Genomic DNA, 17,783 nt, shown 5'->3' with positions numbered 1-17,783 from the left:
AACCATTTACCCGTCCAATCAGGAGACAGACAGACAGACAGAGACAAACAGAGACACACAGATATCAGAGTATGTCAGAAAATAACAATAAAGGTTAGGGTTAGGGTTAGGGTAACAAAAATCTAACTGTGCCCACAATAAAGCAATGCTATTCACAATGTTGTAACAGGGTTGAGGTTAGATACAATTTTAACTTGACTACTGCAATTGAACACATTAGATTCTACAAAAAGTAAAAAGACATTAAATAATTATTAGATAAAAGTTTTGCAAACTTGTTCTCAGGCATCAATTTTGGTGGAACAGCTCTCTGCCATCTGCACAAATGATAAACTACAGTTCTACTGAATATTAAACCCACAGATGATGTTGGTGTCCTATGAAATGCAGCCTTATCATAAACTATAGAAACCAACATGTGAAGTCACATATAAGAAATGTGCCAGTCAGTCATTAGGTCATGTGTTCAGAGAATGAGTCCATTATGGGCCCTTCATGCATGTTCATGTCTCATGTCTATATGCTCGAAACATCTTTTCAGGATCAAGTCTATTTTCCTCCGACTTGTATTTGTGCTGGGCAGCTGCACTGGCAAAATTTATATATTTTTTACATTGTCTATATTTTTTGCACTACATTCCCCATGTCTTTATCATTATTGCAAATATCCCACATCTTTGTTGTATATTGTTTATCTTAATTTTATTTTAATCTTATTTGAATTTTTAACTTGTAAATTTTACCTCTTATTTTACCCTAAGTCTATTTATGTTACTGTTTGCACCAACCACCAGCACAAATTCCTTGTATGTGGAAACATACTTGGTAATAAAACTGATTCTGATTCTGATTCTGATTCACAGGAATCCAGTGTGGTAGATCCTGTCAGCAGCTGTGGAGAAAAGGTTGGTCACAAACACTGGCTTCTGGCAGCTCGACTACAGTGTTTTACTGCTGCAGAGTCGCACAGTCATGAACATAAGAAGTAGTTGCCTGACTCAAGAACACTTCAACAGATTGTGAAGAATTAAGAATTAAGAGAACTCAATTCTGGCTTCCAGTGGGACGGTAGAGCAGCATGGATGTGTAAGACAGGAGCTCCCGTATGCCAACATATTAAACTCCGCCAGAACTCAAGATAAACGACAACAAACTTTGAAACTGAGAATATGAGAGTAGTGCCAACAAGAACAAAGAATAAAAAGAACCCGGACACCCAAGGTAAAGAAACAAATCGATCGATTAACGAGAGCAAGCTAACACCTGAAGCTAGCATGGCCTTGTTTCAAAGCAGCCTGAACGGCATCAGCAAGCAAATTCAAGCCCTGAAAAATGACATGAAGACGGACCTAAAAACATTCACAGACGAAATTACAATGCAAATGAGAAACGAATTGACAGAACTTAAGGGAGACATTGATCAAAAGTTCGCAAAAATGATCACGGATATTTTTGAACATGATGAGAAGATAAGCGCTGCTCTGACACATACAGAAGAACTCGAGTCGTGGAGTTATGAAGCAAACGGTGCATTGCAGGACATAATGCAAGAGCAGAAAATGATAATGGACAAACTAGACAACTTAGAATCGAGGTCCCGTCGGAATAATTTACAGGTGTATGGCATACAAGAGGAGGCAGAGTCCAAAAGTGACTTGGTCGCACAGTTCATGGATAAATGGCTTTGAGAGGAATTTTCCATAAACTTGGACCTTCAGATTCAGCGAGCTCACCGAGCCTTGGCTCCAAAGCCAAAAACAGGCCAGCCTCCCAGATCAATTGTCATCAACTTCCATCAGTTTACTGTAAAGGAGATGATATTGAAAAAAGCATGGGAGAAGAAAACAGGATTTATTTTGATCACGATTACTCAGAGAGGACACTGCAACAACGCAAAGCGTAACTCTAACATCAAGAAGATCTTAAAGAGAGAAGGCATCCGCTTTCAGACACCTCTCAACAAGATGCGCATCCACTGGTCCAGCGGCGGGAAAACCTACGGCAGTGCAGAGGAGGCAACTAGAGACCTGCGGGAGAGAGGATACGATGTTGATAACATGGGGACCAACACCGGAGGAACCGCAATCGTTGAGAGGCTCCAATCGACCGGAACCGCGACATGGAAACACACCGGGAGTGGGCGCACCGGGGAGGCCAGCGGACGCACGCGTGAAAGACTGCATGAGTTTCATCTGAGGGGAAACAACACTGGATGAGTATCTATCTCACTAAATCTGAGTTAAAATGAACAAGAAAATGATATAACTTGTTAAGGGTAGGTGAATTTAAAGTATAGTAGGATGTAGTTTGCTTTGATGGGTTATAGATAAATGGACTGTTGGCTTAAGAAGGACTGAAACGCAGCTGCAGGGACTGGTATGAGTATATTAATCCTACGTGGATTGAATCTCATTACTGGATGGGGGCCCTTTCTTTGTGTGAGGCTTTCCCCCTCAAAACAAAAAGAGAGTCAGCAGAAGTGGAGGGTTGTTGACATCTCTTTATGGAGGTCATTTTTTTTGTATATAGTTCAAATAAGCACTAAACAGTTTTGGAAAGCGTTACTTGTTTCTGAACGTTTAACTGTAAGCCTGTGGATGAATCTTTACAAAGTTAGCACAACTAAGATGGTTTATGAATACCAAACAAGAAGAAATTAAAGTGCTCTCTTTGAATGTCAACAGCTTAGGAAACCCAGTCAAAAGAGCTAAAATAATGACCAAACTTAAAAAAGAAAAGACACAGATAACTTTCCTACAAGAAACTCATTTATCAAAAGCAGAGCATGAGAAATTAAAGAAATTTGGATTCAAAGACACTTTTCATAGCTCACACTCCAGTGGTCGGAAAAGAGGAGTAGCAATACTGATGACTAATGCAACCAAATTTGAGTGCCAAAAGGAAATAAAAGACAAAGAGGGAAATTATATTATTGTAAAAGGGATGATGGGCCAAACATGATAACGTTGGTGAACATATATGCCCCACCTGAGAGTAACAAGGAATTTTTTAAGTCTCTATTTGACACTATTGCATTGGAAGCAGAGGGCATATGTATATGTGGGGGAGACTGGGGTTGTCATGATACCAGAATTTCAGTAGTCGATACCAATACCTGTGATTTTCCACGATTCTCAATACTAATTTGATACCACGATTAAAACTTTGAATTTGAATTTAAACTGTCAAATATTTAACACCACTATAAAAACAAGCAATACTGTGCTTTATTGTAATAAATAACAACAATATTCAACTATTTACACTCAAAAAAGAACAGCAGTGGCATGGAGCCTTCAAGTATATAAAACAAACAACATTCTTCTTCTTATAAATATGCAGATAAATAACTAAACTACAGTGGTGTGGAGCCTGATCTCACATAACTAAAACCTCTAACACCAGCCACTGTTTGCATGTCGGCTTGTTTGTGTCAGCGGGCCGTGTCTAGAATCGACACGACCAGAAAAAGCAGGTATCAATGTATTTTTTGCGTGCTGGTATCGAATTGGTACCGGAAGTATCGGTTCTTGTGACAACCCTAGGGGAGACCTTAATGTGTTAATGGATTATGACATGGATACATCTAGTTTTAAGAGAAATAAGAACTCGGTCACAAAACTGGTCAGGAATACATGGGAGGAGATGGGCTTTTTTGATGTTTGGAGAGATCTACATCCACTGCAGAGAGATTTTAGTCATTACTCAACAACACACTCGGTGTACTCCAGAATTGACTATTTTGTTGATGCAGAAAGAAAACAGAGATAAAATAAAAGACTGCTAGATTGACGCTTTAAAAGCAGTGATACGAGGAAAATTGATCGCAATTACAAGTAATCTCAAAAGAGAAAGAATAAAGCAGTATAAAATCTATATAGCAGAATTGAGATATTTGGAACAGAAACATAAGGGAAAGGGAAAGGAATTTCCCTCCGAGTGGTACAAGAAATTTAGTGAAGAACTAACACCACTGCTCCACACTACTTTGAATTGGATTATGACTAATGACAGAACCCCCCACCCCCCGGACTGAAGCAATTATTACAGTACTCCCCAAACCCTTTAAAGACGAGGAGTATTGCCAAAATTATAGACCAATTTCAGTACTAAATGTCAACTACAAAATGTACAACTCAATTATATCAACTAGACTCCAATCATTTGTACCAGACTTAATAGAAAAGGATCAAAGTGGGTTTGTTAGGAATAGACAAACGCAAGATAATATTAGAAGAACATTGCATATTATACATAAATTACATAAAGACAGCATACAAGCAGCTTTGACCAGCTTAGATGCGGAAAAAGCTTTTGATAGAGTCAATTGGGAATTTTTATATATAACTTTGGGAAAATTTGGATTCAACACGAAGTAAATTCAGTGCATCAGGTCTATCTATAACAAGCCTACAGCTAGAGTAAAGGTCAATGGCTCTCTGTCAGAAAGATTTGTTTTGGAGAGAGAAACCAGACAGGGCTGCTGCCTCAGCCCCACACTGTTTGCCCTATACATCGAGCCATTAGCCCAGATGATCAGACAAGACAGTTCAATAAAAGGCCCAGAATACACTAAGCCGCACTGCAACTATCTAAAGACAGAGGGGGAATGGCACTCCCAAATCTAAAAGAATATTTTCTTGCTGCACAACTGCGTCAGTTAATCTACTGGTGTGATGAGGGATATGTAGCTAGATGGAAAGATATTGAAATGTCTACACTAAAATACCCAATTCAAATAAGTATTGGTGAAATGGAGATCCCCACTTATATCAAAGATGAGCATAATTTTAACCCAGTGATATCCTTGACTTCAGATATATGGTATTCCACAGTGAAACAATTAAAAACAGGAAAGGAAATTGGACTATTAAAATGGATTGCATTTGATGATAAATTTGCACCAGGAAAATATGATGTTAGATTTAAATATTGGGCAGAAAAAGGAATTATAGCCATATGTACAACTATTAAAAGGGGTGAAATGAAAAGCTTTCAAGAACTAAAGAATACACATGATCTAATGAATCAGGAATATCTACAAATGAGGGACTATTATATCAAAAGTATTAAAACAACTGAAGATAAAATACATCCCATCATAAAGTTACTTGTACAAGCTTATAGCCAAGATATTCCAAAGGCTGTGGCGGTTCTGTATGGCTGTTTGATGGCTTCTAGAACAGATTCAACATTATATGTTAAAGCCAAATGGGAAAGGGGGCTGGGTGAAGAGATTCCAGAGGGGATATGGTATGATATGTGGAAAACACACCAAATTACAACACAATCTCTGAAATGGAGGGAATTCAGTTGGAAGAATCTAATTTGGTACTTTATTAAACCTAAAATCAAAAGTCAACAGATAAATGCTCAGCAGCCATGTCGGAGATTATGTAACCACATGGATCCAGACCACACACACATTTTTTGGAACTGCACGAAAATACAACCCCTCTGGGAGAATGTTCACTCAGTTCTCTGTGATGTTTTGGGATATGAGATTCCTAAATTCTGTCTTGTGTTGTACCTTGGTCATTTGGAGGGTGCAGTGCATATAGGAGACCAATATTTGGTCAGGATTCTTCTGATGGCTGGGAAGAAGACCATTACTAAGAACTGGCTTAAGTCTGATACTCCAAGTTACAAACAGTGGATGTCAATTATAGACGATATACTTGTGATGGAACATTTCACATACAGTTCACATACAGTCACATACAGTACACACAGTTGAAAATGAAAGATGTTTTTATAAAAAGTTGTGGCAAATGGTTGACATATAAAGGAAGACATGATTAATCAGATGGCAGCAACACTTACTAACATAATTTCACACAGGCTCTGTTCTTTTTGTTTGTTGTTTTTTTTGTGTTTTTTTTCACTTTGTACTATTGTGGAGATTGCTGTGTGCTGTGTTGACAACACTGAAAACTAAATAAAGATTGTTAAAAAGAGAACTCAATTCTCCCACTTTTGCATTATAGGCTGAAGCCACAGCTGTTCAAAATGCTGGTGCAAAATCATGTAACTTTAGTTGAGTAGAAATTGAATAGAAATCAGCTTATGGCATAAAGAGAAAGAAAGACATCACAATCACCAGAAATCAACAGAATTTGTGGATTAACGTTGTAAATCTTACTTCAACAGCACAATGTATTCATGTTCTGTTATAGCAGAGACAACCTTTAAAAAAAATCTGTAGTGAGAGATTAACTGAGTTAGAAAAATGCACTGACAATCCTGTGACTGACAGTAAAGGGGAAGCTAACAGCTTTTACAAGAAGACTGCTATCACTGCCCTGTGAACAGGATCCTGCATTGACCTCTAACCAGGTATATGTTAAGCCAAACACCTTAACCCTGCAGTTTAAGATAACTAAGGTCCAGAGCTGCTTTACCCACAACATAATCCTCCAGTTGCCATAAACCCCCGCCCCTTCCATTTCTAAAACCACTTCACTGCAATGTCGGTGGCCCCAGCCCCCTGGTGTGGCCCCTTATTAGTCACTCTCCTAGAAATCTCATGGGTTGGGAACAAGCTGAGGACACAGCAGCCCCACACTAAACAGGAGGCTTTAATAACATTTGACAACACATATTCACTTGCTTTGCTTGTGGTGTTACACTTCCATCAGGGGGCAACAGGAGGGAGTGGACAATAACAAGGATGGGGTGGTGGGGGTGAAAATCCACACAAATCTGCTGGCTGCCACAAAGGGGAGGGTGACCAGCTCTGTTTTTTGGGATTTACATGCCATTACGTTAACGAATCCTTTATGATATGTTAATGTGCTGTGCCAGTGTTGCATCTTATCACTCCTGCCCCACAACTCAAACTGCAGAGGAGCAGAGGTTCACTAAAGATGTGGCTGTTTGATATGTCACAACAACAACAACAATCTGACAACAACCCACTACCTGTTTGTCAGACACCAGCATCATATTAACTTTCACCTGACTGCTCTTTCTGAGAATTATCAACACTGATATATTAGACTCTTGTACAATGTCCAAATACAACAGAAACCCATCTCCATGGGAGTAACAGGGCTGAATGAAAGTCTACCTTAGTAGAAGAGTTACAACATAAACTGATCTGCACATGTACTTTAGTGATGTGGTTTCTCTGAGCTTTTGTTGCCCTGAATCCTGCCCGTCCTGTCTGCCGCACTGACCAATAACATGCATTTAATGTGCAACAAAAGCACTTAGCATCATCTGTACCTTACACTAACAGGTCAACCTATTTTCAGACCAAGGTCCAAGATCTCTTCGAGTCTGGTGCCCACAGTGCAGTACAGATACTCTGAGACACCTGCAGACACCAGGCTGTACCTTATCATCTGTCCCCAGCACAGCTTTTTATGAGTGGTACGTTGATTAAGAACATCTTTATTTAGGGTTATGCACCACGTAATCACAATCTGAAATACAGGATGAGGCCACAAGATTATGTAATAATGCAGGTCCCATCTGATGCTGTATTTCAGAGGTGCAAATTCCCATACAAATGTGTAAGTAATTGAATTACCACAAAACATGAGGTGAGTGAAATGTGTCCACAATCACAGATAATACTCACTGATTATTTTCTGATAGCCACATCCTCATGAAAGCTACTGGTCCACCTCTTACTGGAAACCAGTCAAAAAGGCTTTCCAAGTGTTTTGTGCTAATAGGAGAAAAGTGGTAACATTTAATATGCTCAGCGGAAACACAGATACAGGTTCTCAACGGAATGAAGAACACAGAACACGCCCAGACTGGCAGTGTTGTGTTGTATTGAGAACCTTACGTTTTCTCACCTCTCCTTTTTTCTGATTAACCTCTGACCTCTTATAGCAGCAACAACCAACAGAGTCTGTTTCCTGAAATATAAATATGGGTCTGTTGCTGGAAGCATGTGGTGTAAATAGTATATTTCATTATGGCCACGGCTGTTATGAAAAATAACTTCACAGACTCCACCAGGTCTTATTGTGCAATAACTGCACAGCTCATGGTGGACTCAGTGTGACTTTGCTGGTGAACAGACGAACGTGGACACAGTCCATCCCGTCACCCAGGACAAACTTGGGACAGATATGAATGAAGGTTATACCCAGCTACACAGCAATCAAGAGATTTGTCAGCCAACATCCTCTTCACTGCCCAGTGAAGGCACCCCAGCTGTCAATCAACAAACAAAACAAAGAGTGGGACGCTGGGAGCTGGTTGTGTCCCCTCAACAAGTTCCACCCTGCCCCCAAAAAAATCTAAAAAGGTGACATTGTGGTGCCCCTTTGGTCTGTAGCTGGTGGCTTGTCAGGTCTGTTTGATGCGAGTGAGCAGGAGTGGAGGCGGGAGGGCTGGACAGTAACATGCAGTGACATTAGTCACCCCCATCCGTCTGGGCTGGGGAGGGACTGCCCTGACAGTGATTGATGGCTGCTATTCATTTATAGATCCAGAGGAGAAGAACCGGGAGGCAGCGGACGCACCGCCGGTCCTGGGTCTGATGGTCAGAAGCATTCGGGGCTATTGAGCACATGGCTCACTTTTGTTGTGGTGGACTGACCATGAAACACACACAAACACATCCAGAGCTCCCTGTCACGACCCTGGAGAGGATTCCCACTGATTCCCCGACACTAACTCTTCACCACTGCACATATACAGTCCCTGATTGTGTCACAGCTTCCAACCACTGATAATTTCAACCTCACAGCTGCTCTCAGTTTAAAACATCAGTTGAGACATTTGTGTGATTTTTGTGGGGTTTTCCCCTGTTTCCAAATTCAGCTGTGAACTGTGTTGGATTTGTTGTTAGCGAGTTGTTACTATAATAATTAAGCATAATAGCAGTGTGGAGTAACAGTTATGTTGCACTGAGCTGTTTCTCTTTTCTCACTGGCTTCTCACACAGTCTCTGAGTCAGTGGTAACAGGATCAATGCCTTTCAGCCCAAGGAGGAAGATTTATCTTCCGTACACTCAAAAAGAAAAAAGAAAAGATAAAGAAAAAAATGTTCAGACTTAAACAAAACAATAATAATGTCTGGTTGCTGTTTGGGGAAAACTACTGTACCGTGTGTAAATTAAATCTACAACACAGGAAAATGTGCAAAACCTGAACTTTCTGGAGCTGCTGTAAATTAAGAACTACCTGTTCAGACGGAGAAAATGAACAAAGACAAACTTTACACAACAGGCCACATTGGCTCTGTTGAACTGGATGTTTAAGTTCAAAGAACCACAGCAATTCAACATCTGAATAAATCAAACTCAGCTAAAGACGAGGTTGTACAAGAAAACTGAGGTTTGGTCCCAACATTGGTGGGGACACAACAGCCCCTCCAAAACAAAGAGGAACTGTTAATGTTATCAGCTCAATGGTTTATCAACATATGATCTGCATTTACATTAAGATGTATTTACCTGTGTTTACATTTCGCATTTATAAAAAATATTATACAGTCAGATTAAAAGAAAGCAAACTTTAGGAAATTACATGTTTATATTCAGTGTCCTACCAGTGCTGCAGTTTCCCTTTTCCCCTTGATTTCACATTTAAAACTGGCTCCACCTTCCCCTGCTACAACAGTAAAATGCTGCCAATCCAGTGATGCATCAGCATTAACAACCTAATAATGAAAGGCTGGTGATGTCAGGCTGGTTAGTTTACTACCTATTACTGATGCTCTGGTGGTAAAAAAGCTCTCTGGTGTTTTCTGGTGGAATGTTGAAAGTACCGAGCGTGTTGAGAACATGACGTTAGTGAGCTGCAGTGCAGAGGACAGAGGACAGGATTCATCTGAAATAAATATTCACCCACGCTTGAGGTGTGGACTGACACTGATAACCGACCGCTGACTCCTTCGTGTCTGTTCATTATTTGCACATGACGTGAGACAGTCTACACCCTTTCAGCCAATCAAATGCTAGCATGCATGGAGGCCGCCTGTAGCCTGTGGGAGGGCAAATCAGAATGATCTAATTACTTCACTCTTTGATTTAACCTAAAGTTTTAGGGACTTCCCTCATATTGTAATGTTGACATGACATATTTACAGTGTTTACATGCCTCATACAATGTTGATGTGTGACAGTCATTTCATGCGGTTTGATTCTTTCTGGATGGCCCCAACAGCAGATATCTGCATTTGCTTTCTGAGAAGTGAGAACACTAAAGTCTGATGATCACAGCCAACACATATTAATTACCACTCACACAGGTAAGATCTCATGTCTCAGCTCAAATACAGCAGACTATCAGGTGAAATGCTCTTAGACTCACACCCACAGTACTTCTCTGCATAAACTGGGGAAAAAGCTTCAGGAATCTGGAGACTCCTGGAGGACTTGAGGATTTTTAACCCTGCGTCCTCCTACATGCTGCCATAAGAGACTAATTTGCATCCTGCTGGCCACTGAGCAGCTGGGGTTAAGGGCTTTGCTCGATTGTCATCACAGTGATGTTCACCCTTGCTCGAAGAAAGAGGAAGAAATAAATTCAAAACATTTCTCAAACTTTACAATTTCACTCATTCACTACATGTAATCATGTTTTATGGCACTAAAATAAAACTGAAGTTTTTTTTAGTGCCATGAAATAATTTCCCTTCATCCTGCCTTTGTTGTTACAGTGTTTTAATGTAGTCTATTTTGATTTGGATCAGGAGGTGAAGGTGAGGGTGGGGGCGACATGATGTTATATTATTCATTGCACTGAGCCAGGTGTGAACCAGCAAGTAGTTATTTGGTAACATTGACTGATTGCTGCCTGATTTAATTGTGCAGCAACCACACTGTATTATTCATGGCCTGGCACTTTTAACTTGGTAATTACCAGCTGCTGGGACTCAGTGGGATTCCACTGGTTGTGTCAAAAACAACTCACTCACTAAATTCATTTACACAAACGCACACAGGAAGCATTTTTTTCATTTTCTAGTCGTGTTGATCTGCATGCATTTCTCTTTGAGGCAACTGTGCATTTTGTGCTCTACAGAAATTTTTGTTTTTGTGTCATTAACAAATGGTCCCCGGTAAGCATTTAAACACATTCATCTGTTCATCTAGTTGGAGTAACAGATGAATGCAGCTGAATCCAGATGTTTATGTTCTGAATCCTCCCTGAGCAGAAGGAGCTTAGAGACAGAAGCATTCTTAGCTGATGTAAGGGTTAGTACACTCTGTCCAAACTGTGTGTTGGAAATGAATTTATGCGTAAAAAGAAAACTGAACTTGCCAGGGAAATACTGCTACTACTATTACTACTGCTAGAAGAGGGAGAAGAAGAAACAAGAAAAGGGAGCAGCAGAAAAAGAAAAAGAAGAAGAAGCAGAAGCAGCAGAGGAAGAAGCAGAAGAGGAAGCAGAAAAGACAAAGAAGAAGAAGCAGAAGAAGAAGCAGAAGAAGAACAAGAACAATCCTCTGTGATTTTCTAAAGGCTTCTTCTCCAAATCACAGTTTGTATATAATCACAAGCATCTTTTCCATGAAAAGAAACACACCAGGTCTGCTGAATGATTCAGTCTTGTCATAAATGAGACAAGAATCATTTTTCTGATGGTGGCGACACAGCAGCCATCACAGACCTTGTTGAGAAACATGCTGTGGCAAACATTAAGTCCTCATGAGAAGAAGGAAACAACTACAAAACTTAACCTTGGTCCGTGTGTCTTTTGGTCGATGGATTTTCTATTCAGCATCTCCTGCCTCAGAATATTAAAAAACCTTTTTTTTTGTTACTGTTTCACTGTTCTCTTTTTTATCATGAAAAGATAAAACTTATATTTCAGGTTTAATTTTTGCGTTTTAAAATGAAAAACACACCACTCATGTTTTGTTTTTTAATTCCTGTTTCCAAAAGGAAAATCGAATGACCAGAAGATACAACCTCGACCTTCAATACAGCGCCTCTGTGTTGTCAACCTCTGCTGTACAGACGGTGATATGCAGACAGAAGCACAGCCAAAGCAAACCACGTCTTCGTGCAGATTACAGTATTTCTGTCCTCTGACAGAAACAACAAACACAAAGTTATTAAATGAGGAAGAGCGATGGACAACAGCAGGAGGACAGAGAAAGGAAGGGGAGGAAAGCACTTACCCTTTAATCCAGCTACAAGAAAGCAGGGTCAGGGTTTAGAAAAGGAACAAACAGAGAAACATAAAGACACACAGAAAAGCCACCGACACTTTAACACTACAGCAGTCCTACAATGAAGAGCAAAGCAGCACACAGAGAAAGAATAACAGTAACATGTAGAGTACAAGACCAGGAAGAGACAAACTAAGGACACACAACATTAAAAGGAGCCACTCATTTTCCTATGATGAGTGAATCGGTCTCTATCACATTAACTGCTGTCCTGTCACTGCTGAAAACTTAATATCACATATCTTATAAAAGCAGGCTGAAATATTTCCCTCCAAAACTGTGATTACAACAACTGCACCAGATGCCACATCATCAAGTTAGCAAATAAAACACTACACACAGTTAGATGGCCGCAGCCTTAGCATCACAGATGAAAACTTACAGAACTGAGATATGGGTGCATCCAGCTGTGGTGCTGTGCCCCCCCTCGAGTTGAGTTTCTGGACCTGGGTGGGAGGAACCGGCTTGTGTGACTGGCCGGTGGCTCGGTACATGGCCTGCACCCACAGGATCCGGTCCTGCTCATCATCACTGGCAAAGATCACAGTGTCGCCCTCTTTCACGGCGTTGAAGAACGTCCGGCCACCGTCCAGACCTGAGAGACAGAGAGAGGAGGAAGTTCTTCATGTATCCCAGATTCCTCCATGTAAACAACACTTTAACAGCCTTTATAAATGTCCAGTGGGACCATCAGTTCATCTACATGGATCAAATATCTCTGATGAGGACTTATCAGCTCCTGATGAGATGGAGAGATGAAGGCTCGTACTTCAAACCTCCAGCTCACTGGGTGAAGAATCAAAAACCAGAGTCTGTAAATGCATCTTTCTCCTCATCTGTCCACACTGACAATATGTGACTGTGTGTTTTAGTGCAGACAGGAAGTGTGTGACAGTAAGAATGAAGAGGTTCACTTTTTGTCACCTCTAACTTTCAGCATGTTTATAACTTCTTAGCAGATCAGATCACTATTTTATGCTTAGTGTAAAAATATAAATTAAAACAATTTTTAAAGATATTATAAATAGTAAATTTAACAGTGTCTTTGCACTGCAGTTTGGACACATAAGAGAAGATAAAAAAAAACAGTGGTCCAATGGTCAAAACATACGTTTTAGTCTTTAGTACAGGTCATTACTCTCCACATCCTCCCAGGCTGGTGAAGAGATACAAACCCTCATCCCCACTTTCTACTGCAGACTGAGCAGCACTGCCTGTGACTGACAAACTGATATCTTTGTTTAAAATCGGTTTTGTTTGCACACTAACCATTTCATCAGCATTATCATTTGTCATGTTGATTTGTCTCAGTGTGTTGTTACATAGCAGATGTAACACCTGCCTAAGTGTTTTAATGACTTCCCATAGGAAAGGAAAATACAAAAATAACATCTCCTCCTTTTCCTGTGTTTCTCCTGTTATGTTCAAACTGGATAGGATTCATTTCTCTCTCGTTTGCTCCTTATTTTAAGGTCAGAATTCAGTAATCTCAAATTAAGAGCTGATTCACTTCTGTGAGACAAAGAAAAGACAGAAAATCTTCCAGTGGGTTTGACTGGAGTTCCAGTCAGGTTGAAACTCTGTGGAGCCAAACTTCTGGTTCAGTTTTATTAAAATATCAGCAGCTCAAGTCCAGTGCAAAAACCTTGGTGCAAAGGCCAGTGGTAAACAGCTCAACAAATAAAATGTGCACACTCTGTTACCTGGCTGGGGATCGGTGTAGTCCACAGTGTAGCCGTCCAGCTGGAGCAGCTCCACAGGCTCTGCCTTCTTCTCTCTGTAGCTGCACATGGCGAAGGTGTACTGACTCACCTGCACCAATACACAGTGACGACATGTTGACTCAGCAGCCAGTCAGCTGTTAACTATACTGCATACTGTATCCCTCTCCCTCCTCCATCATTAACACACCACACGTCTCCAGCTACATCTACCTTCAATATGTTATAGACATTTTGCCACTTCAACACTTTTTATTTACAATATCTTACAAATAAAATAACATGTGACAAACACTTTAGAGATAGATATTAAAATAATTGTTTAAATATTTTAAGACGAATAATATAACTCTTCCTTTCTGTAACATTGTCCAGTATCACAGAGGAAGATGCTGTCAGGGCTCATCTCTTCAACCTCCCTCCAGGAGGCAGATAAAACATGGCAGGACCAAAAGGAAGAACTGACTCGGATTCCAAGAGCAAAACACACAAAAACGTTGCAGCAAATTCTGGAGATGTTTAAATTTAATTACATCACACTTCACCTGGAGGGTTCATCGTGAACATGTTTTCAAAAATGTTCAGGCTGGTGCACTAAAAGCTGCCATTGTATTTCCATTTGTTTTTCCTACGTATCTAAACACATCATGGGACTAAACCATATTAATGATAATAATTAATACCAGACAGGAATTAAGTGGTGCAGAATAGATGAATTATCTGCTGCACATTTTAGTTTAGACGTTGCACTTAGTGATCCTCAACGTTTTTTATTTCCACTTTTAATCTAACAGTGTTAAACACTGTGTAAAAGCTGCCTACTAGGAAACATGTTTGTCGTGTGTAATACCTGTGGGATGTGTCAGTGAAATCTAACTGTGAAAAATATGTGTAGTTGTGCTGCTGGGGAATAAATGTGAGGAATATTAAGTGTGGTGCGGTAAGGATGTTTCTGAAGAGCCAGGCCTCATTTTAGGTGAACCATATAGAGGTGGAAGACCAGTGTACAGTTAATTCTCTACATGTCGTAATGTTAATAAAGGTTTTTTCATCTTTTCCACAATAAAGCTACAATGATTCTGACCCCAGTCTCCTTTACTTTATTCACCTGTGCATCAAAAGCCCAGTGTGGCTGTGAAGGGCTGTGTGACTTTAAAAAGTCTGTGAAGGTCCAAACTTGTCACTGTGTGGGCGCTACACTGCAAGTGTCCTACTGTCCACTGTGTCCTTCAGTCCACTGTATACTACTGTCCTGTGTCCTACTCTCCTCTGTGTCCTTCTGTCCCATGTCCTTCTGCCCACTGTGTCTTACTGTCGTCTGCGTCCTTCTGTCCACATGTTTACCACTGTTATCTATCATTATTGTTGATAACACCATTACCTTTACAGCTGCTCTTGGTTTCTCTCTCTTTTCTCCTCTCTCCTCCCCCCACCACCCCCCTTTCTCCTCCTAAACCCAACCGGTTGAGGCAGACCCCCCCACCCTGAGCCCGGTTCTGTTGGAGGTTTCTTCCTGTTAAAAGAGAGTTTTTCCTCCCCCCTGTCGCCAATCGCTTGCTCTTTGTGGGAACTGTTGGGTTTTTCTCCATAACAAAGTAAGGGCTCGAATTGAACTGAAGTGCTGACTGTACGTGTGCCAGGAAGGTAAAGTGAATGCTTGTTTTGTGCGCTTTATGCACTACATATACTGTCGGGGAGACTGGAGATGGTTGTAACCAAGTGGCAACCCACCGTGACGTCACCCATTGGTTTGCCGTTTTGAAGCCTCGAGTTTGCAATTTGGCCGCCGCCATCTTGATATTTTGAAATCAGAAGAAAACATATTTGGAGAAGAGGGTGGAGCTGAGGAGGAGTGAGGGGTGGAGCTGACCTAAGAGTGCCCGCCCACCTACACCGGCTATCTGACGGACCGTGAGAGGCTACTCCGTGTGAATCCGAAATCAGTCATTCTCCATAAGTCAAGGTAAACTTTAGTACTAAGTGATAACTTACTGTTAATAGCTAACTACATGCATGTCCACATGTGGAAAATATTACACATAGGAATGTAATGTACACACAGATAATGAAATGTTATTGTAACTGAAGTTACCGTGTGCTAGCTTACACACAGAGTAAGCTAACTGTATGTGAGCTAACTGTAGAGTAGCAGCAGTGTAACATCTTGTGGTAAAACCATAGACTGTAAATGGTGAAACACTTTACTGTTGTGTTTTAAAACTGGTTCTGTGAATCAAAGGTTATTGTCTGACTTCATGAGTGTTAACGATGACAGCAGGTTGTCGGTGTCGTTAAGTTACAAAACGATAACGTTATTACAGTGAACTGTGCTGGAGACCTGCAGACCCAGCAGATCAGTGTTATTGATTAATGTTGATTCTCGCAGTGCAATCGATCATCACGTAAGTGCGCGTTGATATTAAGTGTGGTTCACTGTTTTTAGTTTTTCGTTAATTTCATTGTTAAAAACAGGCATCAAAACATCTGTTGGAATTATTCTCTCTCTTTCAGAATAAGTAACATCACTGTCTGCTTGGACTGATTATTGCATCTGCACCCACTCAATGCCACTGAAGTGAGTATTAGTTTCTGTTATATTATTTATTGTAAAACAGTACAGCAGTTTTTACAACTAGCTGGAGGGAGTACTGTGTTTTCAGATAACTGTGCGGAGTTAATCTAATAAGAGTGCTTCTTATTTTACCTTTTTCCTGCTAGAATATCACACATATCTCAATATTACAGTGTTTCTTTCCATCTGGCCAAGGTCTGGATCACTGGGGACAGCTACGTCCATCGTGGAGCCCAAAGAGCTACAGAGACCACGGGGATCAACCTTGGTGATGATGGTGTCTCCGTCCACTGGTTTGGCTGGGGAGGTCTGAAGGGGAGGAGCTGTCTAACACCTCTACTACTTGTTACTAAAGATGGGGGATTGAACAATTTATTATGCAAACTTGTGACAGTTCACCTTTACCTTGAGCCACAAAAGTATTTTAATTTTATAAAAGTTACTGAATTTAGTAAAAACTTTTTACATACCTTTCCAGTATTGGCGATGGTGAATGATTTTGTTGAAATTGATGATTTTTAAAAGGTGCAATAAAAGTATTTATGAATCTCTTGGTCTAAGTTTGTTGATGGTTTTATGGTATAAATTTTGACAATCCTAGAACATTGACAATGGAGGATCAAAAGCCAGATATTTTAGTTTGTGCTTTCCATGTGTTTTATGTACTTTATGTACTATGAATTATCAACTTCAATGACACTGAACACTCATTCACCAAACTGTACTGTTAAATTTATAACAAGGTGTATGGTAAATCTGGAAAACCCAGGCAATAGTTCTGTAGTTCATAGAAAATGCTCTCAGTACACTTTAATCACAGTAGGTTTATTTAAGATTCCATAAACAAAACTACAATCACAAATTAGAAAAGCACATTAAACGCATTTCAATGACAGTAACAGCAGATATGAGTAAAACTAATGCGCATAAGCTGTACTTCACTATACAAAAGAAAAACCATAAAAGGACATAAAATATCAGTTTCTTTACTGCTTACTTAACTAGACTTTTAAAATCTCACTGTCAAATCTGCAGTACACACCAAAGATTTTGGAGGGCTAATATTTCTGAAGTGGTAACAGCAGCACACATCTGTTACAGGAGTCACATTCTGCTCCTGGTTGCACTTCTGGTTTGACAGTGCCAGCTGTTGTCCAGTGAAGATCCTTTAAATGTCAAATTGGGAAATACTTTCTTCTGTGAAAGTGGTGACTAGAGTAAGACTAGAGTAACACCAAGGACAAAGAATATTAAACTTCTACAGAACTGGTCTGTCTTTCCATCAGAGGCACCTGAACTGGAAGTGGTTTTCTAGCATCATCACCATCCATTTGAGAACTAAGG

The 17,783-nt window shown here is 40.3% G+C and overlaps 1 protein-coding gene and 1 long non-coding RNA gene across 9 annotated transcripts in view; one reads left to right on the top strand and one right to left on the bottom strand.

Moving 5' to 3' along the window:
- cadpsa (Ca2+-dependent activator protein for secretion a) overlaps positions 1-17,783 on the bottom strand; it is a 215,883-nt gene that overhangs the window by 76,727 nt on the left and 121,373 nt on the right. For all 7 annotated transcript variants that reach the window (XM_071493187.1, XM_071493188.1, XM_071493189.1 and 4 more), the window contains 2 exons: positions 13,850-13,958; positions 12,529-12,741 (listed from right to left, as the gene is read on the bottom strand). In XM_071493187.1, the coding sequence (XP_071349288.1) occupies positions 12,529-12,741; positions 13,850-13,958 (322 nt within the window). The remainder of the gene's footprint in view (positions 1-12,528; positions 12,742-13,849; positions 13,959-17,783) is intronic.
- LOC139630086 (uncharacterized) lies at positions 15,441-17,496 on the top strand. Of its 2 annotated transcripts, none has more exons than XR_011693108.1 (3): positions 15,441-15,830; positions 16,379-16,442; positions 16,613-17,496. It is a non-coding gene; the product is annotated as an uncharacterized lncRNA (long non-coding RNA). The 2 variants fall into 2 exon arrangements; XR_011693107.1 differs by having other exon boundaries at positions 15,728-15,830; positions 16,635-17,488.

The sequence above is a fragment of the Trachinotus anak genome, unplaced genomic scaffold (assembly GCF_046630095.1).
Source record: "Trachinotus anak isolate AG129_WGS33_773 ecotype Australia unplaced genomic scaffold, CSIRO_AGI_Tana_v1 ptg000013l, whole genome shotgun sequence".
NCBI lineage: Eukaryota > Metazoa > Chordata > Actinopteri > Carangiformes > Carangidae > Trachinotus > Trachinotus anak.
Note: the sequence above shows the minus strand (reverse complement) of the source record. Positions and strands in the feature narration are given on the sequence as shown.